Source organism: Triturus cristatus, chromosome 11, assembly GCF_964204655.1.
Source record: "Triturus cristatus chromosome 11, aTriCri1.1, whole genome shotgun sequence".
In the NCBI taxonomy this organism is placed as follows: Eukaryota; Metazoa; Chordata; class Amphibia; order Caudata; family Salamandridae; genus Triturus; species Triturus cristatus.
In genome coordinates this window covers 169479158-169505707 of record NC_140594.1, presented here as the reverse complement: position 1 = coordinate 169505707, position 26550 = coordinate 169479158, and the positions used below count along the sequence as shown (strand labels likewise).

At 45.2% G+C, this 26550-nt stretch overlaps 1 protein-coding gene across 2 annotated transcripts in view; it reads left to right on the top strand.

The window, feature by feature from the left end:
• LOC146783838 (P2X purinoceptor 7-like) overlaps positions 1 to 26550 on the top strand; it is a 300654-nt gene that overhangs the window by 187477 nt on the left and 86627 nt on the right. For both annotated transcript variants that reach the window (XM_085636125.1, XM_085636124.1), the window contains 4 exons: positions 2668 to 2748; positions 3119 to 3248; positions 3508 to 3644; positions 22239 to 22332. In XM_085636125.1, the coding sequence (XP_085492251.1) occupies positions 2668 to 2748; positions 3119 to 3248; positions 3508 to 3644; positions 22239 to 22332 (442 nt within the window). The remainder of the gene's footprint in view (positions 1 to 2667; positions 2749 to 3118; positions 3249 to 3507; positions 3645 to 22238; positions 22333 to 26550) is intronic.

Genomic DNA, 26550 nt, shown 5'->3' with positions numbered 1-26550 from the left:
CCCATTGTCCCCCCACACCACCCTTGAGCCAGATGGGTCCCTCCCTGCTCCCCTGACGCACCCAACGGCTCCTTACACAGGCTTGCGCACACACTCATCCCCCCCTCGGTGGGTGGCAGCAATACTGTAGAATGGTCAAGGGCGGACTCAGGACATAGCCTTGGTCCCATCATGCAGAACTTCATGGCACTTCCCAGTTTGGCCCTCCTCCCCAGTTTTCTTTACGGGCAAGGAACTGCTACAGTACAGACCGCATCTACACAGAACAAGACACATATGTGCTTTCTACATTGCTAAATGATTTAATTTGTTCCTCATGTAATATACTCATTACCACGGAATGTGGTGTATGTATGCTTATCATCATAAATGCCAATAAAAAGAATGTTAAAAAAAAAATCAGGGAAGAGAATCTAAGGTGACTGTTGGAGATTATGTGAGAATCAAGATTGCCAGGTTTTTTTCTATGGGGGAGTCCAAGTTCTCATCTCCTCAAAGGGTTGTGGACGTTAGAGAGGGCGTGGTTAAACTGTAAAATGGTAAGTGGCGATACAAGGATAAGGTTGCCATTGCACATGGTTTTGGCGAGAAGAATGCATGTACTAAAGTGGAGAGGTATAGTGGTAGTAACTAAGCATGCATGGTGAGGAGTCTCCACCAGGGTAAGAAAACAGCCATCCTAGTTACAAGAATTTGTGCTTTAAATAATGTCAGATTCTGCATCATTATGTTAACTGTAAACATACATTTTAAATGTTTGTTTTGTTTAAATTGTTTTATCCTTATGCTCAGGGCACAAGTCCTAAAAAAAGAAGTGGGCGAACTAACCAGGTTAGGCTGTATGCAAGTGAAATCATGACGCGTGCCATCCCAGAACATGATGTCACGAAGCGTGACATTGCATGTGACATCACAGGAAGTGACATCACTGAAAGTGACATCAGTTATTAAGACCTCACACATGATTATCAAGTATATCATGAGTACATTTAAGCACATAAAGAGATTTCACAAATGAGATTTGGCGTCCGGTTGTGCCAAAAAATTGGCGCCATTCCCACCTAAATTTGGGCCTCAAATAGTTTATTTTTTTAAGCCCTGCCACAAAGAAATGGGCAACAAGGAGAATGGCAGTAGATCTGTTATGCTTAATTTGTTGCAACGTGTACATTTTAAAATATTTGATTGAGTTAAGGCATCTGCTGTAAAGGTGCCCAGTAAATCTCAGGGAATAGTAATAATGGTGATCTAACTCTGGAGTTTAACACATTTGTTGGAGAGATCTGTGTTTAGTGAAGTCCCAGATTTGAATCAAAGTAGTATAAGGTTAATGTGTCTCCTGCAAAGTGAATCACGTAACATGCAGATGACAGATTTTTATTTTATGTAGATAGTAAAGAGGGTGACTGTTTTTAACACAGAGATCCTTTGGTTTCCTGCAGTTCATACAATTGTAATCCTTGTAATATAGCACAGTGAGCTATGAAGGACATGTGACTCCTACACCTTGTAACCGTGTCTCATGTAACTCCTCTTTTACATTGATTTACTCATGTACATGATTTATTGTCAATGTTTGTGTACGTTATGTAAAAAGCTCTGACACCCATAAAATAGTGCTACTGAAATTATTTGTGTAAATACTGGGACAGACCAACACACCTGACATTCTTACAGTGCAGGCATCTCTTATATACACAGACTGAACAAAGTCAAAAGCATGCCTCTCTTAAGTACCTGTGAAGAGATGACAAGCTGTGGGCCTTTGTTTCCCTCTGTGGCATTTACATTTAGATGTGAGGTTCCAGGCTGCCTCCAGTCAGGATATTCAAACTAAAGGAGGCCTGATGTCCCCTTAACTTGAGGCGCTGCTGAACGTGTCCTGGTATCTGACAATTACACCGGGACAAGTTCAGCATATTTCTGTGGGACCCAACTTCTTGGCAAGGGGGACGGCGTCCACCCTTGGAAGATAGTGGGTGGACGCTGTGTACCTGTGTGTACCCCCGACTTGTGCCCTGCTGAGGTTCTATTCTTTTTGTTATATCTAAGGGGAAGGATGTGTTGGGTTCACGCATTCTTGTTTGGAATGCATTGGTTGTCATGGGGAAAGGATGTGGGGACCAGTTGGAGACGAGCGTTAAGATGGATGCTGCACTCTCGTCCCGTTGACTGTGTAATTCAATCAAAAGTATACCTTAGCGTGTCCTTGTAGGGGGCTTGGAGGGAGTTTAGAGGGTTTTGATGAGCAGATAAAAATAGGGATATCGAGAGCTCAATGGGTCACATAGTTTTTTCGCAATCCCATTTTTGCGTGGGATGTGACTATAATATTGTAAAACACTGTGTAATGCTGTTGTACTGATGTCTCCCAATTGTCACTCCGCATTGTAAGAAACTGAGAAATGTAGTCATTACCTGTACATGCTGTATGATGCAAAATTAATAAAAAGAATTCTAAAAAATAAAATACAAATATTGTACTTGCTTTTACTATGCTGGTTTTATAGCCTGTGAAATGATGAGTTTTATCTCAGCTGATAGTTTGATAAGTATTGTCAGACAAGTTACCAGATGAGCCAGACATGAATCGGGACCCGGGTTGCATCTGAATATTTTGATTCCAGAATCTTGTTTTATGGCAATCTTCTTCTATTTTTATTCCAGGCCTGCAGTATTGAACAGTGCTGAAAACTTCACTGTTTTAATCAAGAACAACATACACTTTCCAACACTCGATCATACAGTGTAAGTGAAATCTCTGTGCTCCTGTGTGGTGCTGTGGACTTTGCATTGGGCAGGCTAGTGCATCCTCAGCGTAGAGGCTGGAAGTCTGTATAACCGTATGTAGCGCTCCATAAACCTCTTCTTCCACCCCACCTTCATAGCCAGGCTAAAACCACCACTCTCAGGTTTAGAAAAGACGTTTAAAGAAGCACCTATTATTGTTTAAATAAATTCAGAAATGTCATCCCTCTTTTAAGCAGGTGTTAGGCCTGTTGGTCCACTAGCCTTCACCCTAGAATGCAGATATGGCTCTTGGTAGCCATGCTGGTCAATCTGTAGCTGATTATAGCTAGTGCATAAAACCTAAATGTAATCTTTGACTCTTCTACAGGACAAATATCCCTCCTGTCTTCAATGTATCCTGCACATTTAACAGATTCACATCTCAGCAGTGCCCCATTTTTCGACTAGGCGACATTTTTCAGGAAACGGGGGAGAATTTTTCAGATGTGGCCATTCAGGTAAAGCACTTTGAGAACTGAGACTCATTATATGTGGATGATCAGTTTAACATTTCTCACACTGCATATTTTATTACAGAATAGGGAGCATGTCTTTCCAAGAATAGTCCCATGTGGTTGTGTGACGGAAAATCTGCACATTGTTACATGTTGCTTTTATATTTGAACAGGTTCATGCAATGTTTTTTCCTGTTTGCTCTTTTGACTGAAGTGGTCAACAATTACGTTCCTAATTAATTGTTTAATTTTGCATTTTCAGGGTGGAGTAATGGGCATAGAAATCAATTGGAATTGCAACTTAGATAAATGGTCCTACCACTGCAAGCCCAAGTACAGCTTCCGTCGATTGGATGACAAAAAGCAAACAGAGGCATTATATCCTGGCTATAACTTCAGGTACTCTATAACTTTAGCTATTCCATAACTTCAGGCACTCTATATCTTCAGGTATTTCATAACTTCAGGCACTCTATAACTTCAGCTATTTCATAACTTCAGATATTCTATAACTTCATGCTCTCTATAACTTCAGGAACTCTATAACTTCAGGTTTTCTATATCTTCAGGCATTCTTTGACTTCAGAAATTCCAAAACTTCAAGTACTGTTCAACTTCAGGTTCTCTATGTTCGAGGCATGTGGGCTGCTGAATTCATATCTGTGCATAGATCGCCGCCTAGTGTTGGGTCCGGATGTTTGCACGTTGTTGTCTTGGAAGAGTCTTCGAGGTATCCTGGGATAGGTGACTCCTCCCCTGGACTACAGTGCGCATGGGCATCCTCTCCATCCTCAGATTGTTTTTTTCCGCCATTGGGTTCGGATGTGCTATCTTAGCTCAAGTTAGGAAAAACTTTATCGAGGCCAAAAGGCCTTTAGTTCGCGTCGGTACTGTTTTCTCGATCGGTTTCGATACTCCTTTGTTAGTTTAACAACTTTCAGCACCGACTTTTCGCTTCTTACCTGCCCATCGACGACATCGACGATGGAATCGAGGACACCGTTCCAAAGATGTCCGGTATGCAATGCGAAATATCCCCACATCGACGTCCATCCGGTGTGCAACAAATGCCTTTCGCCGGATCACGACGAATCGACATGCATGGCCTGTGCCCGGTTCCGTTCCAAGAAGACTCTACGGACTCGACGAGCGGCAAGACTCGAAGCGCAGCACGCGGCACCGGCCCCGGCAGACATCTTCAACGCCGAGACCGAAGATGTCGAAGAATTGGAGATCCTACCCTCCAGTCCCGTTTCCGAACATGACTCCGGATCGAACGACGTCGACGAATCACTCTTTCGCAGATATGAAGACGACACCGAGGTAGGAGACTACGATGAGGCCTTAGGGGCCGAAGAGAGTAGCTCCAATGACGAGCAAGGCCTACCCGTTCAGACTGAAGAGAGCCCAGTGCCACAGTCTATGGCTCCGGTCGAGGGATCGCCTTCGGGCCTTACCCGAGACCTATCCCGCAGTTCTTCGGCCCCGCCCTCGGGCCCGGCCTCGGACGTTCAGCGGCAGCCATTATTACCTAAACCGGCTGGTTTCCCTTCTTCCAAACCGAAACCGAAAGCTGCACTGGTTCAATCGAAACCGAAACCAAAAGTGGCGCTGGTCGGATCGAGGCCTTCCACACCTTCGACGCCAGCGAAGCGCGTCGGCACCGAGCGCACCAAGCCAGACTTCGGTGCCGAACTTGAAGCGGCCGACGTCGGAGTCGGCATGCGGAAAAAGGCCTTCGGTGCCAACAAACCTGATCGGTTCCCGGCGTCGACGCCATCGACTCCGACACCAAAGGTCACACTGCCGGCTGCGTCTCACATCGCTTCCACGGCAACACCGAAGCCTCATGCATCGAAGACGTCGACGGCCATTCCCGCCCCTCGACTCGATGACCCGCCGGCGCCGAAAAAGTCGACGACCGCCTCGACAGAACTGGTCGGCGCGAAAGCCTCAAAGACGCTCCAAGTGCGACCTGGTGCAGCACAAAGCAGCAAAACCAAAACGGTCCTCCAGGACACGTCGGGCTCCGGCCCAATAAAAGCTCCAGCAGCCTCTTCGGCGCCAGCCAACATTACTTTTGGCCTGCCTCCGTCCACGATCCCAAAAATATTCCAACTCAGGACACGGGTCGCCCAAACCACGACTACACCTGCTGAGGCGTCTCCGTCACATGTCATCGACGCCATCACCGGCAGGATGGTTATCCACGAACGGAGGATAACTTCGGAGCCACCTTTGGACCCTTTCCGGATCCCACTGAAAAGGAAGCTGCCTGTGGACTCAGAACCTCTCCTAAGCGAATCTTACCACTCGCCCTACCAAGATCCACAATCATACTCTCCCACACACTCCGACACGGATGTGTTGGGGGATTACATGGATGACCAAGTTCCCTACCATGGAGACATAGACCCTGATTACCAACAGGACCCTGATCAAACTTGGGGCGACCCTGTAGATCCAGGTGCACCTCTAGATGCACAGGACCCACAACTCTATGGGGCGAAAACATCTCCCACAGAGGACACTGCAGCGTTCAACGCTCTTATCGAACGTGCCGCAAATAATCATGGAGTGCAGCTTCACTCTGACTCCATCGAGGACGACTTTCTTATGGACACCTTCGCATCCTCAGAAAGACATGTAAAAACTCTGCCCATGTTGAAAGGGGTCCTCAAACCAGCCAAGGACATCTTCAAAGAACCCACCAGGGCACGAGTGATAAACCCCAGGATCGATAAGAAATACAGATCGGCGCCTGGGAACCCTACTTACATCAGAGGCCAATTACCACTAGACTCCATTGTCGTAGCGAATGCTCGCAAGAGGGCACACTCGCAGACGACAGGTGACGCTCCTCCCCCGGACAAAGAGTCCAAGGTGCTAGAGACCTCCGGCAAGCGAGTTGCCGCCCAGGCTGCCAACATATGGCGCATAGCCAACACTCAAGCGCTCCTCGCTCGCTACGATAGAGCGCACTATGACACATTGGAACAACTACTCCAACATCTCCCTGACCAGTACAAAGAAGGTGCAGAAATTCTTATCAGAGAGGGACAGCTACTCACAAATGCTTCCATCAAGTGTGCACTAGATGCCGCAGACACGGCTGCCAGGGCCATTAACACAAGCGTCATGCTGCGACGACATGCCTGGTTGCGAATCTCCGGATTCAAACCGGAGGTGCAAAATATTATACTCAACCAGCCTGTCAACCCCGACTATTTATTCGGACTGGAGGTTGACACCACCCTTGAGAAAATAAAAAAGGACACTGACACCGCAAAGTCCATGGGGGCTCTCCAGACTCAGTCCTTTCGGAGCAGCTCCTTTCGTCGCCCCGGAAATAGAGGAGCCGGTAGAGGACAGGGGTCACAGCAGACATACAACAAGGGCAATTCACAAACCACCTACGATAAAAACACCCGGGGTGGATATCGTGGCTCCAGTACAAAGGGAAGAGGACGCGGCTACGGCAACACCAGGTCCTCCCCCAAGAACAAGCAGTGACGCCCTCTCCCTTCCTCCCGACCACATAACACCTGTCGGGGGAAGGCTACAAAGCTTCCTGTCCACGTGGAACTCCATCACCATGGACAGGTGGGTCAAAGATATTGTCAAATACGGTTACTGTCTAGAGCTAACCTCCACTCCACCCACAATTCCTCCAAGAAACCGTCCTATGTCCTCAGAGCACTTAACGCTCTTACAGCAGGAGGTGCAAAGCATGCTTCTAAAAGGCGCAATAGAGGTCGTACCCGTCCACGAGCAAGGTACGGGGGTGTACTCCCTGTACTTTTTAATACCGAAGAAGGACGGGTCACTCAGACCTATATTAGACCTGAGACCCCTAAACAGATACATTCTTTCCGAGCATTTTCACATGCTCACTCTCCAGCAAGTCCTCCCGCTGCTCAAGCAGGGAGACTTTCTAGCCACACTAGACCTCAAGGATGCGTATTTCCACATACCCATTCACCCATCACACAAAAAATACCTCAGGTTCACTGTTCAAGGACAGCACTACCAATTCAGAGTCCTTCCCTTCGGCGTGACAACGGCACCAAGGGTGTTTACAAAGTGCCTAGCTACTGTGGCGGCACATCTACGGAGGCAGCACATACACGTCTACCCTTACCTGGACGACTGGCTCGTTCAAGCGAAGTCAGCCCAGCAATGTGCCAGCCACATGTCCCGCACCATTCACCTCCTTCACAGTCTGGGGTTCTCACTAAATTACCCAAAATCCCATCTCCAGCCCGCACACGTACAACAGTACCTAGGTGCGACTATAGACACTCTGGCGGCCACAGCTCAGCCAAATTTAGTGAGGATCAACAGCATGCAAATGCTGATCTCCAGGTTCAAAGCCCAACACTCACTTCCAGCACGAGTGTTCATGCAGTTGATAGGCATGATGGCCTCCTGCATTTTCATAGTCCCACACGCGAGATTACATATGCGCCCGCTTCAGGAGTGCTTAGCACGTCAGTGGAATCAGGCTCAATGACAGTTGAAAGACCTAGTGTTGGTGAGCGGTCGGGCATACAACTCTCTGCATTGGTGGAATCCTCAAAACCTTTGCAAGGGCCGACCGTTCCAAGAGCCTGTTCCACAAATAGTACTGACAGCGGACGCGTCTCTCCAGGGATGGGGAGCTCATGTACTCCACTACACAGTGCAGGGACTATGGACGACACAACAGAAGAAGATGCACATCAACCTTCTGGAACTGATGGCAATCTTCCTGGCCATGAAGGCATTCAAAGTACATCTGTGCAACAAAGTCGTGTTGATCCGGACGGACAACATGACTGCCATGTACTACATACAGAAGCAGGGAGGAACACACTCTCCACAGTTGTCTCATCTGGCTCAGAGCATGTGGAAGTGGGCCATTCTAGGAACATGTTCCTCATGGCAGAGCACCTCCCGGGCAAGGACAACCAGATGGCGGATCTGCTCAACAGACACAGCCACCAGATGCACGAGTGGGAGTTACACCCATCAGTACTCCAACCGTACTTCCAGCAGTGGGGTCATCCAGAGATAGACCTTTTCGCCACAAGCGAAAACGCAAAATGCCAAAGCTTTGCCGCCAGGTTCCCACATCCGCAGTCGCAGGGCAATGCGATATGGATGAACTGGTCCGGCAGATTTGCGTACGCTTTTCCCCCAGCGCCGTTGATACCGCTGGTGGCTCGCAAACTCAGACAACACTCCCTGACACTCGTCCTAGTTGCTCCTACGTGGGCACGCCAGCCATGGTACACCACCTTCCTCGAACTTTCCGTGGTGCCGCATCAAAGGCTGCGGATCAAACCCGCGCATTTGACGCAGAACCATGGAGAGATTCAGCGCCCAGATCCGCAACAGCTGAACCTGGCAATCTGGTTCCTGAAGTCCTAGAGTTTGGCTACCTCAACCTGCCACCTGACTGTATGGACATCATCAAGGAGGCCAGGAGACCCACTACAAGAGCTTTCTATGCAGCCAAATGGAAAAGGTTCGTCATTTATTGCAGTAATAATGACATTAACCCGCTGGACGCATCCATCCAAAACATCATTTGTTACCTCTTACACCTATACCGATGCAATCTGGCGTACACCTCTATACGTGTCCATTTGACCGCAATCTCAGCCTATCTGCAAACCAGGCAGCACCTCTCACTATTCAGAGTGCCTGCCATCAAAGCATTCTTGGAAGGACTCAAACGAGTCATTCCACCAAGCCACCCACCGGCTCCAATGTGGAACCTCAACCTGGTCCTCACACGCCTGATGGGTCCACCCTTTGAACCTCTACACTCATGCGAGATTCAATTCCTCACCTGGAAAGTAGCTTTCCTGGTAGCAATCACTTCTTTAAGAAGGGTTAGTGAACTCCAGGCACTAACAGTTCAAGAGCCATTTATACAGGTTCACGCCAACAGGGTCGTACTACGTACCAACCCCAAATTCATGCCCAAGGTAATCTCGCAGTTCCACATGAATCAAACTATTGAACTGCCCGTTTTCTTCCAAAACCCACATACTGTCGCGGAACGAGCACTCCATACACTAGACGTAAGAAGGGCCCTCATGTACTACATCGACAGGACTAAACCCTTTAGGAAGACAAAACAACTGTTCGTTGCCTTTGCCCCACACCACAAGGGTAACGCCATCTCCAAAGCAGGGATAGCCAGATGGATAGTTAAGTGTATTCAAATTTGTTATCAAAAGGCAAAACGCACATTAACTATTCCCCCACGAGCCCACTCAACACGTAAGTTAGGGGCCTCCATGGCTTGTCTAGGAAATATTCCCCTGCATGATATATGTAGAGCAGCCACCTGGTCCACCACACACACATTTACCAAACACTATTGTGTAGATGTGCAATCAAAACAGCAGGCAGCTGTAGGACAGGCTGTTCTCAAAACCCTTTTTCAGACCGCTGCAGCTGGCACTGGTAGCCGCCGCTAATAGAGGGCACTGCTATACATTCTATGCACAGATATGAATTCAGCAGCCCACATGCCTCGAACTGAATATGCTACTTACCAGTATGCATCTGTTCTTGGCATGTAGGGCTGCTGACATTCATATCGCCCTCCCTCCTCCCCGGCGCCTGTAGCAGCTGCAGCTCTCAGAATTACTGTAAGCATGGTCATCACTTTTCTGTATCTACTCCATCACTGCCACAATGGCGAAAAACAATCTGAGGATGGAGAGGATGCCCATGCGCACTGTAGTCCAGGGGAGGAGTCACCTATCCCAGGATACCTCGAAGACTCTTCCAGGACAACAACGTGCAAACATCCGGACCCAACACTAGGCGGCGATCTATGCACAGATATGAATGTCAGCAGCCCTACATGCCAAGAACAGATGCATACTGGTAAGTAGCATATTCAATTTCCAGGCACACTAAACCTTTAGGCACTTCAAGTATTCAATAACTTCAGGCATTCTGTAGCTTCAGGTACTCAATAACCTCAGATATCCCATAACTCGATAACGTCAAACGATCTGTGTCTTCAACCACTCTTTATCATCAGGCTTTTTGCATCTTAAGGCATTCTATCACTTCAGGTACTCTATAACTTCAGGCACTCTGTAACTTCAGATATACCATAATGTCAAGTACCCTATAACTTCATGTATTCCATAACTTTAGGTACTCTACATTTTCAGGCACTCTAAATTTGGGTACTCTTTGATTTCAGGTCAGGTACTTTATAACTTCTGGTATTCCATTACTTAGACAATTATACCTTAGACAATTATACCTTCAGGCAAAATAAACCTTCAAGCACTCTGTTTTCAGGCACTGTTTAACTTCAGGTATACTATAACGTAAGGCACTCTAACTTCTGATTAACCCTGGGCGTAGATCACGAAGTGCACTTCGCAAGCTACGCGTAGCGCTTCGCGAACTGCGTAGTACCCTCTTCGCACTGTGCAAGATGTCGCTTTCAATGATTTCACAGTGCGGACAAGCATTCGGCACTGTGCAATCATTGAAAACGGCACCTTGCACAGTGCGAGCTGTAGTTTTCTGCCGCTCGAGTAGATTTTTACTCGAGCGGCAGCTTTCTCAACGCGGACTGGTAGATTCTCATCGCGAGCGGTCGCGACCATACGCTACCACTCGCAATGAGAAACCTGACCTCCCCGCGTTGAGAATCTCGCCGGGAGGTTTATTTTCCACGCTCGCGATTGCCAACTTGATGTTGCTGATCGCGAACGAGGAAAAAGTCTCGCTGGGATGTCATTTTGCTTGCTCGCGGTTGCCAACTTGACGTTGAGGACCGCGAGCAAGCAAAAAATGACCGCTGCGCTACGCTACGCGTGTTTGCACTGTGCTAAGTGCAATTCGCGTAGTGCGAAGTAGCGCAAACGTCGCAAACTACGCTAGCATAGTGCTTTGCCCAGGCTTACTTCTGATACTCTATATGTCGGGTACTCTATAACTTCAGGTATTCTAAATCTTCAGATAATCCTGGGTAAACTCCATATAATATCACTGAGGAGGATACAGTGAAGGCTTCTGGGAAAAGAAGATACGAGTTGACGATAGGAAAATTATGCCATTACTACAATATTGCATCTGAGGCTTAAGCCTTCGAACCAGGTGCTCTGTAGAAATAACACTTGATTTCATTTTGTTAAATGAGTTGCTCCTAATTCACTTACGATGCCCATAGATGAGAGAGCGCGAGAAGAAGTCGAGAAACACAATTCAGAAGGAGGGAATAGGAAGGCACGCGTATGATGTCATGTCGCCACATTCGCTTGTACAGGCTTCTTCAAGGCACTGATGAGGTAACAGAAGTGGAAAAAGGGGGCGTGGCATGGAGCAGACAGGTCAGGATGGAAGAGTGATCCGATTTCACTAAAATTGTTTTAGTGACATTGTGCCGGTGAGTGTGCATGTCACTAGCGAAGCACAGTGTGTGGTGTATAAATACTTTCCAAAAGATTGTGCCCATGAAGAATATTCTGGAGACCTGTATGGTTGCCAGTAGCTTGCTCATTCCGTCGGATGACCAGGTGAGTTTCCTTCAATTCCTACACCTGCAGGTCCTAGGTGTGAAGCTCAGCAGGGCTGAATCAGGTATTCATCTTTTAGCGGTTAGTAGGAATACCATCACATTTGGTTACTTTACCTTGCATTTGAAAACGAAAAATGAAAACATTGTGCAAATGCTATGTAAAAAAAAAGTTATTAGGTTATGGTATGTGAGTCATTTTCATAACATTATGCCACCCTCAGGTCTCTTCTAAGCACGTTGGGGCAAGAGTTGGAAAATACTTTGATGTAAAGGAGAGGCAGGGTAGTGTGGATGAGGATGGGATTGCATAACTCAAAAGACTGGTTTGTCACCAAACAGTGCAATAGTGTGTTGTTTAATGTGTGAGCAGCTGTGGTGGAGGAAGAGTGTAAGTGATCACATTGTCTATTGACAGCTTAAGCACATGTGTTTGGAAATGAAATTCAGGGATTTTGCTTTTTCATCATTGTGTTGTGTGGAACAAGGATCTTTCTTAGGTACTCCTCAGACAGGCTACAGGAACCAAGTTCTGCTGTATGAATATTTTGTTCCATTCAAGTCGTATAGAGAATTAGGTATCACAACAAAGTACCAATGCAAGAAAATATTTTGACAAACCTAAAGCTTTAAAGATTGGTAATGGATATTTTGTTTGTGAATGATGCACAAATTCATACAGCATCTCATATATTTTTTTATATTCACCCAAATTGTATGCCCTATCATTATTGCAGGGAAACTGGCCTAATATGCATTAGGGGACAAGTCAATGAGTGAGCTCCTGCTCTGACTAGTAGATCAATCGTCAAGGACTGGGTGCAGTGTAGGTCTGTCCAGTGCCCTTCAAGATTGGGCAAGTAAACGGGGCCTCCTCCCAGTAGCTAGAGTGCCACCCTGCATATAATGTACATGAAAGGTTATAGGTGTTTTGTTTAGAGCGTCGCAGGTAGGAGGAAAACCCACAAGGGAAAAAGCTTTTTGGCAATCTATGTAGATCTTCATTGGTGATGTAAATTGTGTTGGTGATAATCAGCAAGGCACCAAAGTCACCCCTGGTATCAGGAGGGAGAAAAGAGACAAGAAAGAAACATAGGTCCAGAGTCAGAGTCAGATGATCTACAAGGAAGTTGATCAAAACTGCTTAGAGGAACAATAAGGCCAACATTAGCAGAAGCTGCACTGCGCAAGAGAAAAGAGAGAATTCCTAATGAATAATCCAAATCCACTGAGGAAAATTAGGGACGAAAAGTATGGGAGCGAAATGTGTTAAGACGCATCCACCCTTTCCAAGCGCTGCTTCATAAATGCCACAAATAGGAACCAAGCTCAGAGGAAGAGACTCCGCCACATCCTGGTTTGTGAAGTTCATGTTGTTCCTAGTGGAGAGGTCAGCATCTTGAATAGGTGACCTTATATGGTCCAGGTCCACCTTCCACTAGAAACTCATGAAATAAAGTCCAATGAACCCATGAAGAAGCGCACGTTTGATATCCTATGCACTATACAATAATTGGAAGCCCTCTGTCGACACTCCGCACCATCTGCTACCCAAAAGAAACACTGGCTTCACACAGGTGCAGCGGTGCCAGAACAACCCCAACAATCCGAAGACATGGTTCTGAACAGTGATGTGTTGAAAAGGAGCATGTTCAAGACTTCTCCTCTAAAAGCTACACAAACTTGAACAAGTTCTAGTGATTTGCTTCACTCTAGGCACAAACGTGCACCAAATCATCAAACCAGGTTTTTAAAAAGGTAAGCATGATCGTCCACAAAGAAAACATGTAATGCATTTCTAGCTCTCCGACTGTAGAAAATACACAGCACTATATACAATGCATAAATACATACAGTTGTTGTGCAACAACACAATCCAGTCTTGAGGGGCAGTGGACTAAGCCTTTTAACAAGAAAGGGGTGGAGGGTTGGTCTGTTTGTAAGGTTAGTGTTAGTGGTGTAGTTGCCTTTTGACTTGGACACGTTCTCAGTTTAATTAGTGTCAGAGGGTTAAACAAGGAAACCTTGTCCATCCTAAATGCAGGTGGATTGCAGTTGTGATTAATTAGTGCTGTTGCTGGGAACAGGTATCCATTGAAACTTAAATTCGATACAAAGTCCTTTGCTGCGAGCCAAGTGAACACCAGGGCGGTACTCCAGCTGGAAAACAATGATGTTCTAGCTCAAAGGCATCAAAGTTTTCTGTGGGCGGAGTTGAACTGCCAATCCACAATGTGAGAGCCGAGGCAAGGTCAAACAAAGTGTTGGACAACCAGCCATATACTGTAAAAAGATGAAACCGGTCAAAGGGGTTTCCTCAGGGTTGCTTCATGTGTCACCTGAGGTTTCAAATGAGTCCACAGGTCAATGTGGGAGATGCTGCATGTTGGAAGACTGGAAGAGAGGAAGGCAGTTTTAGCAAGACCCAGTGCAGCCCTTCAGGGGTGGTTCTACTTGGAACAGGTTTTATATGGTGTGCGGCTTCTTCTGAGTTCAGTACCTTCTCAGCTTTACAGGACCCAAGCTTTCAGATGCAAGCCCCCCCATCAGAGAGACTCCCGGCCATGGCGTCGGCTTCCCTAGTTCCAAATTAAAGTCATACGTGTACTGATTGCAGCCAATATTCCTCTAACAAGCAAAAGCAAGCAGTCTTGCAGAAAGCCTTCCTTCTTCTGAATCCAAGCCTGAATCAGAAGTGCCCGCAGGTTAAACATGAGTTTTTAATCGGCAATTAGAAAGCCATTGGTAGTTCTGTACCCGAGCAATGGCCTGTTCTAACACTTCCACTCTAACCTTTACTGTAATTTGATGTAGATTTTGGTCTGGGATGGTTTTTTTGTGGCATTAAACAAAATTCCAAGAACCATTTGCAAGATCCAGTAAGGCTGGGGACATCCTTGTAACTCAGGACCTTTCTCCTGCCTTACAACTCTCCCCACCACTTACCACCTCTACCTATTACAAAGGCTTCTGCCAATACCTATGGTATGTTATGTTATATTACGGTATGGTTATGTTGAGTAGAAAGGTGTGGCGCGGCAGCCAGAGCGGCTGACTCCGGAGCTCGGGGCTCACGGTTCGATCCCGGCAACATCTCGGGTCAGCATCATGTGACTCTGGGCAATAGGTCACTTTATCTCCCCGACGACCCCCAGCTCCTGGGTACCCTGAGGGGTGATAAGTCCCGCTTTACAAATATGGGATTTAGATTTATTTTGGATTCTTATGTTATATTATGGTTTGGTATGTTATGGTTTGGTATGGTTTAGCATAGTATGGTATGGTTTGTTATGTTATGGAGTATGTAAGCACATGATTACCAATAAAGTGTCCTGGCACCTTCCCAGGAGGTCCCACAGAGCAGTGGACAAATAGCCTGAAGTAGAGCTCTTCATGAAAGAAGCGAGTTCATACCTGGTCTACTCACTGAGAAATATTAAACAATAATCTCCAATTAACTCCTCCAATATGGGTATAGAGAAAGAAAGAGAGGGAATATGTGTGTATATATTTTTCTGTTTGAAGTTTGGGCCTAGTAAATGGCAAACATAAGGTATGCATAGGCGTGAGTAAAACCTGGTCTCTCTAGACAAAGGTATGAATAGTGTTTGTACTTCTGTTAAATATGTGGATATCTTAATTCTGTCTAACTGAATCCTATTCACAAAATTGCAATATCCCCCAAGTTCCAAAACTAATGTTGGTAACTCTAAATTGATTTCAGATTTGATAGTTTGAAGCTAACTTCTTGACTGTAGTTTTGGTGTTTTAGAGCATTTAGCAAACATTACAGCCAAATTAAGTGCCTAGTTTTATTTTTCTGAACGAGACCTGGCTTTCTTCAGCATAGCGGTCAAAGATCAGCACATCCTTTAAGCTGACCATGTGTGTGTGATTTTAAATTATGTGGTTTAATTATCCTGCTCCACATAACTGAAACCTACGAAGCAAAAGAGCTTGTCCACTGCTCTTACCACGGTCCCGCAACGGGATAGTCATTGATGGTAAATACATCTGTGGCAAGAATCCAAGGGCATTGGAGCTCGCCTCTCCCTTGTTTTCCTCCCGTGTTTTATTATACTAAAAGTGAATAACAGTATGTTAGTCACGATTAGTGTAATACAAAATGAGACACAGTGGGAGCTAGAATGGGACTTTCGCTGGCACCTGAGGAAAGTGAAAAATGATTTAAAATGTATTTTGGGTGCGTGTGAAAGTGTTTGTGAGAGTTTGTGTATCTGTGATTATGCATATCTGCCTATATGTGTAAGCATGGGTGTGTAACTGAAAGGGAGAGAGAGCCAGTGCCGGGTAGTGAGTGTTAGTGAGGTCGAGTGCCAGTAAGCGAGTATGAGTCAGTGTGAGTTAGAATTAGACACTTGGAGTAAGAGTGTCTGCTAGTGAAAGAATGAATGGGTAAGATGGAAAGTGAAGTGAGAGTGAAAATTAGTTTTAGTGAGAATAAGTGAGTGTGAGTGAGTGAGCATAACTGAATGAGGGAGTGAAAGTGAGTGAGAATTAGTGAGTGAGGGTAAGAGTGCCTGTAAGTGGGCATGAATGAGTGATAGTAAGAGTGAAAGTGAGTGTGAATGAGACAGTCGGTGAGTGAGAATAAGGAAGACTGAGTGACAGTAAGCAAGTGAGTGTTAGAGCGTGAGTAAGTATGAGTCAGAGAGAAAGTGATTGAGTGAATGCAAGAGCATGAATGAGGGTGAGACTGAGTGGAAGTGAGTGAAAATTAGTACGAGTGAATATAAGTGAGATGGAGTAAGAATGTGTTATGCTTGCATGTCTACCATTGGCCCTGGCATACTGAAGGCAATTCTTGTCTCATTGAGGCACTGTTGCAAAACACTGGTACTAGCAGACTGGGGATAATTATTGGCGTAATGGGCACCCATGGTAAAGCGTTGATGCTGGCATACTAGAGGAATTCTTGGCATGGGCGGGACCCACCGCAAATTCCTGGTGCTAGCTGACTTTAGGTAATTCTTGTCATACAGGAGGAGGAGAACTGTGGCTTATTGCAGGAGGGAGGCAATCCTAGCAATATGCTGACATTAACATACTGATGTCATTCTGATAGCAGGACAACCCATGGCATGGGGACAGTATTAATGGCAACATTCTATCAGTAGCATGTAATTTGTGGCACAGGGTGGCACCCCTAACACCTTTTGGAATAAAAGAAGGGTTAAACTCCTGGAGGTAGTCAGTTTTCATTGTTTTGATATTTAATAAGTATATTTTCAGAGGCTATGGCACTTTAGCAAATATATGTGAACATTGTGGTTTACAATGCACTATTTGACTCCATGTTTTCAAAATTTTCTCGGGGCAGGGGGTACGAGAATGTCCCCCAAGATTTTCAAAAACGGGTCAGACTCACTCGCTTCGCTCAATAGCTACAATTCTGACCGTATTTTCACATGGACTCTGCCTTGACATAAACTTACTGGCAGATGATGTTTATAACAGATGATCACATATTGCACAGCCAATAAATTCAAGTAGGAAGTAGGTCACGAAAAATTTGGACGGGTGTTCACTCTATTGTGAGTTAATGTGCAAGACTGTTGCATGGATAAGCTGGTGATAGTCCTTGTGTTGAACATTATGTGCATGTTGTGTGTGCCAGAGGACGCTGACTCTTTCCATTTTGCTGCAGTGTATGGTTGTCCACTGCTCAGTTTCTGTGGCCTGTTATGTTTCAAGGCATTTTTGGATCTCATGATGCAATGCTGTATGCATGTGGTTATGGGAACATTTACTACCTTCATCTGGCCAGGTGTTATGTTGGTTGGCTCCATGAAATGCATGTCTTATAGTGGCAACATTTAATGGCTCAGCAGTCCTTTCATAGCCAAATCAAGGCTTCAGTTCGCTCTGACTATGAAAAAGCTTTTTCTCTTCTCCTGCTCTTGAGTAACCTACACCTTTCTAGGCCTCGCCTACCAGGTATCTTTCAGTTGTCTGGTAGATGAAACCCTATTGTGGACTATACCAAAATCTTACAGCGGGCTTTGGCCCAACATATTGCTTTATTTTGGTTGCCTTTATTATCACTCTCATTGGCTAGCTTTCATTTGTTGGCTTTCCTTTTCTTGCACCCCCCTCACCCCATGCTACTGTTTGTCTCTCCCCTGGAGCATAACCTTTTCTCTATCCATTTGATTGGGTGACTTGTATCCTTCCAGTGCTCACAATTAGGGAGCTACGTTTTTTCTTTTTCTTGCAGCACTCCATAAGACTGCATATGTTTTCTAACACTTCCCCTTGTGTGCAGCTTCTCTTCCTAAACACCCACCCTCGGGCTTTCCATTTTACACTCTCATACCCCCTTTTAAAGCTCCTCTATTGCACATTGATGCTGGACTGCCCCACCTTAAAAAAAAAAAAGGTGTTTTTGCACTTGTCAGGTTTTTTTTTTAATGTATCAATCCATCTTGGATCAGTACATAAGAAAACAAGCATTAAAAATGCAATAGGTCTCGCCTTTGGTTAAGTTAAAGCCATTTGCTTTGCTAATGTATTGTATAGTAAAGCAATGGCTTTAACTTAATAAAAGGCGAGACCTATTGCATTTTAATGCTTGTTTCTTTTGTGTTAAGCACTACATCAGATTGCATGCGTTTTCAAGCTGTCTCCTTCATGTACTTTTCTCTCCCTGAACACGTGGTTCTCGCCCTTGTTGCACTCACCAGTGTGTTTCACCCCATTTCTTCCCCATACCCTCCACGTTGCTCTCCCCCACCACCCACGCCCTCAGTGTTGCTTTCCCAAAGCCCCCATGTTGGTTTTGCCGTCCCTCCTACCGTGTTATTTTCGCCATTGCGTAGGCATATGGCTACAAAATGAGGTGGGTGTCTGCATCAAAGGCTTTTTTGTTTTTTTCCAGAACTTTGGCCATACTTAACAACCTTGGGGATGCTGTGCTGCATGGCTAAATGCCTTTGGCAAAGCCAATAGGTAAATAATGCGAGATCATTTGGATTTTCCAAAGCTTGTTTTAACTAAGACACAATTGGGGTGCTGGGGAGAGTGGAGTTACAAGAAGGTCGCTAACAGTATGCATAAATGAAACAATTAGTGATGTTGATTATTGGAGCGAACACTGTATTTATACCATAGTACCTTTTGAGGCGTGCTAATGGTAAAACCTTGAAAGCATTTGGCATTGAGCACTATCAAAGGGTTTTGCCTGGTTAGAGGCACACCCTTCATACCTGCTACATATGTTGAAGTGGAATTTAGTGTATCCCTTGTATAGGAACACAACAAGAGGGATACAGCATTAGCCTTAGCAGAATTACCCCTGTCTGCTCTCATTTGGATGAGTCCTGCTACCACACATTGGAATGGAGGAGAAGAACGCAGCTTCGGTCTAATTGATAGGTAAAATCAAATGTTTTGACTCTGTCACATTTCCCCACATAAAATTCATCCAGATAATAGCTTCAGAAATTTGGCCAGAAAGACTCGGTCATTTTTGATTTACCATGTCACTCAGAATGAGGCTGTGTATTCTGGGCAGCCTCTTTTTTTTGCACCAAAATTTCCTTGTTATCAGCTCTGTTATCTGTATAGCTGGGACGTTCCATTTGGGAGTTAGTTCTCAATACATTTCTACTCAATAAATATCCCTCCAGGCAGCATTAAAACAATGTCCACCATGTTCGACTATGGACCAGTGTAAGAATGTGTACTTAGGATAGCTGTTGTTCAGTGTCCTTCAAGTACAATTGCTATGTAGATTAATGTATTGGTTCTAGCAGGTATTACGTTGAAAACAGGAGGGCAGCTGTTACACAACTACATAGATACTCCTAGCGGGTGAAGACTGCTATAATCTTGCAGTGTGCCCATTCTCCGACCTTGTATGTTTGCATTACTTCGTCTTCAGCGTTTGTTAATATTTGTTGTTTATTAGATTAATTTAGTAAATCGATTAATTCATTTAACAAATGAACATCTTTGTACAATCATAATTTTGCATATTTGAATATTTTATTGTATATTTAGTCGATTATGTCTGGGGGTGTGATGAAAAATGTGATACATTATTTATGTAAACTAATTACATAAATTTTTATAAACTCTGCAAATCGTTTAAATTGTGGGATTAAGTTTGGATTATATATATAAGGTGGTGGCGTTTCCTATGTAAATTGATGAACATGGAAAGTTGTGCAGTGGATTTTGTAATGTTTTTGAAGAGACGACATAACACTGTGTAAATTAGTGAGTGAATGCCTAATGCAACTTCTGCCTGGGAGACTACCAGATGGTTAAGTTAGTGCGTGCTGCTGTCCATCACGCCTCTCAGATAATGTTTGGACACGTCATTGAAGTGTGACAAAGAGCTGCTCTCGTGACTTGCTGTACAATGGCAGGGGTGGGGGGATGAAAGCCAGCTGCTGGTAACAGCATGCGGCCTTGAAACAGTGAATGTGAGCTTGGAGGCGTGATCTATATCCTGTGATTCAGTCAGACAGCCTGTCACGGGTTCCTCTGACCTCGAATGCCACGAGAGGATGTGAACAAGGCCGAAACGAATATGGGGTAGCTTGAGAAACCTTTCCGAACTGACACTCAATAACAGATAACCACTGGATTGACCTCTAACCTTATGCTCTAGATTAGCGTGGCACTCGCCATTAAGCGCTTCACTGTCTCCTCAGGGGTAGTTGGTTTTATATAAATTTACTTACAATACAATATCACCCAGAAGTTAAGGCTGGGGTTTTTCTTTTTGGAATTGAAAAAAGTATGATTTTCATGTAGCTGTCCCCTGTTTGTAATGGCGTGGAGGGGCTTAAACCAACAGATGAAATGAGCCCAGAGTTAGCTGTAAATCTGACAGCTTCTTCAACAATACCACCACCTATCACTTAAGTGCTGTTCCTCCTTTTGTAAGCCGTGATGCCATCTTTGCCGTTTCAGAGACACACACATACCCCTCTCCATAATGTTTCCTTCCGGTCCGTCAGCAGCTCAGGGCACTGGTGCAGAAGTATTCCTCTGTGCTTCTGGTATTCTTTCTTGCCCGAGCCCACTCCAGATGGCTCTCAGTGCTGCTCGCTATTCTGCTAGGATCTTTAATGGCCGCTCTGCTTCACAGAATGTCACGTTTCGACCTCACTGTGACACAGTTTGTCGATGTCAAAATAATCTGTAGCGCTGCCAATTTAGGAATGCTGCAGCCTGGAGAGCCGCACGCTGCCTGTCAACGCCGCGTCTTTCTCCACATTTTAATCAGATATCTGCGCAACGCTGATGATATTGTTGCTGGATCAGTACATTAGGTAGAGTTATATACAGTGGTAGAAGTGCATTAAAAAACATCTTGAGTCCAATGGGATCGGGGTCGGCACGCATGAGGGGAGGGATCAAAGGCACGACTAAACAAGCTCTCTGCATTGTGCTAGCGGCGGTGAAAGTGAAACCGAACGCGCCGACAGGATGACTAGCGGCGGTGAAAGTGAAACCGAACACACTGACACGATAATAAAAAACAAACTTTTACAGCAAAAGTAAAGCTAACGAGTCTGTCCAATTGGGACGGCTCGAAAAGCAAAGCAAAAACGTCATAGACACCTCTGTTCCAATGGCTGTCCACCGTTTAGCATAAACGGTGACGACAGCCAATGGAACAGAGGGGCGTGGCTTTAAGCCCCTTACTGAAAATACCCTGCTAACACTAAATCTCTCCAGCGAGACTGCGCATGTCTGCGCAGCCTACGCCAGCCGAGACCTAAAAAGGGACTAGTGTCACTTCATAGTTGTGCCCATGCATGGTGACGGATGGGCAAACGTATGTCATCACGCATGCGTGTGCCTACCGACTGCAGCGGTTATGTGACTGCACCATTTTTTTTTAACAATTCTTTTTATTAAACAATGACCGGTGAATGGTACATTACAGTGGAACCATGTAGTTGACACTTTGCGCTATGCATGAATTGAAGGATAGTACATATGAGAGGAACATCACGGCAAAATAGGGTCATTATGTTCAACATTTCGAGGTGGTGTGCAGATCTCTCCTCTAAAAGTATTCCATGGGTTCCAAATAAGTGACCACTTCCTAGGGCACCCCCTTGCCAAATACACAGTTTTTTTTCTAAACCTACACCAATCGAGGTTTTTCTCCCAAGCTTCCAATGTGGGTGGGTGAGCTGCCCCCCACAGTTGAGCGATGTTTCGTTTTGCCAACATGAACCCCAGAGTGGCCCACTGGGTCTGTGAAGTGTTTGACTGCACCATTTTTGTTCTTTTTTTTTCTCCTTGTGGCTGATGCTCTACAGCATCAGCAAACTGCATTAGCAAGGCAATATGTCCAAAACGTCAGACCTACTTGCTTTGACAATGCTTGTTCACTGTCTGTGTTAGATGTAACTATTTACATTTGCCTTGAACAACTTTGTCAATCTTCTTCTTTTTCTTTTCAGGTTTGCAAAATACTTCAAGCTTCCAGATGGAAGAGAGGAGCGGACACTTATTAAAGCCTATGGAATACGTTTCGATATTCTAGTCTTCGGCACAGTAATTATTTATATCTTCCATTGCATCACAGTAATACCTTGATTTTCCTTAATATGTATGTGATGTATGTGGTATTTTATAGCATGAATTTCGAAGAAAAGGGAATGCACTTTATTGTTTGGGATTAGGGGTGCCGGCAGTATTTGCTGTACATACAGCACAATAGGAGATGTATTTGTTTAGAACGACGTGGATAAGAAAGACAGATTATCATGACCTATATCACGGTATTACTCGTAAACAAAACATATGATGATATTTTCAAGAAATTATTTTCATAATACAGACACTGATGAAATCGAAAAAACACTTCTCATGTTCTTATAGATTTCAGAGGTCACAATCTCCTAAAAGGAAAACATTTCAATGTATTGAATTGAGTTTTTTGGGGGGGTTTTTCACAACAAATTTTATTCATTTTCAAGGGTACAGAGTGGGCAAAGCCCGGCAAGTACATTAAAAATGATGCAGGGTTATACAGTACCCGGTTTATCGTCCCATAACAAGTTGGCCTGTAGAACACCAGGCCGAATGAGCCACAAATGACACCAAACCCATCCAAATATATACATGCAAATGGTTAAACACGAGAAAAATAAAGGAAGAACTGTACTGTTAGTGAACCATTTGCCGTACTATGGTATCAGAATGGGGTTTGTGAGTCATATCTTAGGGGCATGCAAGTCTGAGTGCGGTATGGGTGTAGGTCTATACCCCTATATATCGCCCAGTGAGACCAAATTTTCCTGTGCTTCTGCGGACATCCCCTGGCTTCAAAGACCCCCATTTCTGCAGCCATGCACCTGTCCGTTGCCCTCTTCCAGCCCCCCACACTAGACAGAGAATACGCCTTCCAACTCTGTGCTATGTCTCTCTTGGCTAGGGTTAGGCCTAAGAATAGGAGGTGCTGCTTGTAGCGGTTCCCCCCCCTATCTCGTCCGTGCTATGGAGAAGAAACAGTCAAGGGTCAAGTGGAATGGTCCAAGCCAGCACCTGGCCCAGGCATGACGCCACTTTCTCCCAGAATGGTTGTATCCCGGTACAACTCCAGACGGTTTGCAGGAAGGAGCCCTCTTCCGTAGTACAGTGAAGACAATGGGGGGATTGAATGGCACCCATCTTCCACAGCCGGTATCGTGTGTAATATACCCCGGTATAGGTACTTAAACTGAATGAGGCGGTAACGCGAGGACACCGCCGCATGTCGGGGACTAGCCAGAGCCTCTGTCCAGTCATCATCCGTCAGTCGGCAGGTCCGCTTCCCACTCTGCTCTCGTCTTGATTAACGTGTTGGGTGTGTGAGTAGTTAATGTTTGATAAATCTGTTTAATCTTGTGTGCCCCAATGTTGCCCATTAATAGCCGACATTCCAGAGGGGGAAATTCTGGAAGTGACTCTGTTACGGATGTGAGGATCTATTACATGGCGCAGTTGTAAGTAGCGGTGAAACTGAGATTTGTGCAGGTGGAACTCAGTCTGTAACTGCAGAAATGACTTAAGTGTGAGGCCCCACATGATGTCCCCTAGCGTGGAAATTCCAGTGATATCCCACCCGTGGAAGCCAACCAGAGCCGAAACGGAGCGCAAATACGTGCCTTGCGAGAGGGGGGTAGTTTGTGTCAACTTTCCCCACCAGCCCATGGATTTCACTGTGCGTCTCCATAATTGCATGACCGTTCTGCAAGCTGGGGGAAGGGTGGCAAGACTGGCCCAGCTATAGAGTAGGTTCTGTAGAGGACAGCCTGACATAGCTAGCCGCTCCATGTTTAAAAAAAAAATAAAAAAGGTGGTTTAAAATGTAGGTAGGAGAAGATGAAAGCAGACGTTTAAGACTAAGTGTCAGACCAGCACAAATTAGAGAATGACGAATACCATAAGACCCCCCCTATCTCCATCTTCATACTCCCAGCAAACTGTTCAGAAACTGGAAACGGTTTTCTTTAAGTCCTATAAGAAAAAGATCGATTGAGGAGAAAAAAACCCTACTCTCATCTACCAGCAGCTCAGCCATAATTGAGTTATCTGATGTTCTTAAATAAAGTAAATCACTTGTGAGGGAAACGGAGGACAATGAGAAACAGAAAGAATATGGGGAAGAATAGATTACAAATCCACATATGGGATACCTTATTGCAAAGAAGGAAATCAAATGTAACTCTTTTATTGCCTGTGCAAGATGTTTTTGAAATCTTTTGCCTTGATGCTGTGCAAATATGTTGGCCCATTTCCTTTTCAAGTTCTTGGCCTAATATTTTATTAGAGTATACTGGGGACACCCTACCGTTTTGTTTGTATAAATCATTCAGACCAGGAAGAGGTTGCTTGGGTATGTTCATAGGGTGGTGGAACTCGTCAAGCTATTACAAGTCTTCTTGAAAATTGAGAACTTTTATTGTAATTCTGATAGTGGCAGAGAATGTGGCTCTGATTTCCAGTACACTCATTAATTTAATTGCAACTTTGGATCTGTTGTAAATGCATCTAAGTTGAAGTTGATGACCTTGAGCCAAATATTAACCAGAGAACCTTATTTTTATTATTGTGGAATTTGATATGGTGCTCACAGATTGGAAAAACTAGGACCACTTTGATTTGGATCAATTGAGCAGTTCCTCTCCTCAACTGTTGCAAGCGCCTTACTTGGTGAATACCATGTCATGTTGGTTGGAAATGCCCCGTAATGCACTGTTCTGTGTGAAAATGTAGGCTAGCGCCAATGCTAGTATGTGCATTCACAGTGCTATACAAGTAGATATGCACAGTGCATCTGTGAAAACGCTAATACTTTAAAAACAAAAAACATATATGTTGATAGTCAACATTATGGAGTTTCAAAAGGTTTCTGTCCCAATTAGTAAATAGTACTTGCTTTCAGTGGAAAACACAAAGTAACTATTTTTGCTGTCCAGCACAGCTCTGCCTGTGAGCCGTGAAGTGTAAAAAAGGGAAATAGAAAATCGTATTTGTTTGCAAAATGCATGTTTTAGGAACGGTCTGCAAAATTTATTTATAAAGTGCCAATTAACTGGTGTCTTTCAGTGTCTCTACTGCAGTGTAACATCCAAGGCGCTCAACCTTACACAACAGCTTGAAGTGTGAAAGACGGCCTTGCTAAATGTAAAAGTGAAAATCTCAGCGATTCAATGTCATGAAGTTCTCCCACTATCTAAAAAAGTGTAAAAAAGAAAAACGTATTTTACATGCATTGAACAGTTGGCATGGGAACTTGCTTCCACCCACCCACCCGCCCAGAACAATGGTTGTCCGTTTCATTAAAATTGAAATCAAGAAGTCCGAACCAGCACTGCGAGGAATCAAACTTGCCACTTGTGGGTAAGATATCTTGTTTCCTGCACTTGGAGCCCGTTACCTGCTGGGACTGCGAGGACCAGGGTGCGCTGCTGTACAACTGGATTGAGCGCACCTGGGCACTCTTCCCGGCTCCTCCTCCACCTCTCTCCTGCTAATATAACGCCTCGCGGCCACCGCTTCGCGGGTGCCGCTCGCTGGCGTGTTCACGGGAGAACTCTGCTCCTCTTTTAGCCTTTGTTACCGAGGACTTTTAACGAAGATATCTTGTTTCCTGCACTTGGAGCCCGTTACCTGCTGGGACTGCGAGGACCAGGGTGCGCTGCTGTACAACTGGATTGAGCGCACCTGGGCACTCTTCCCGGCTCCTCCTCTTCCTACTTAGCTCCCGCCCCTACTACCGCGTTGCGGGACGCGTTGCGGGGCGTAGTCCGGGGCGAAGCCCGGGCCAAGGGCGGGCCCGTTTAAGCCCGTTCAAGCACGGACAAGACCGGACCGGGCCCTGTCCCTTTCATCCATTTCTCCGCCCCGCACAAGGCAGCAAGTAACTATGGATACGCGAGGTAAATTATTGAAAGCTCAACCGATAATATCTGGAACACTGGATAACTTTATCATTAGGGCGAACTCTGTAATCCAAGGTGAATTGAACATACTAGAAAGGCGTCTATCTGACGGAATTGCCAGTACGCGTAGGTCATCCCTTGGTTTAATTGCTTCTGCAGGCTCCCCCACAAATCTTGATGACTCTCAAGTAGCATTGATGGATAGTATTGACCGTACAATTGAATCGGTTTTATGTGATTTAAGATCCAGTTCCCCCTCACGTAGAGATACCCTTCAACCAATTCCTGAGGGAACGGACCACATTAGGCACTCCCGATTATTGGACCAGTCGTTAACTGGAGC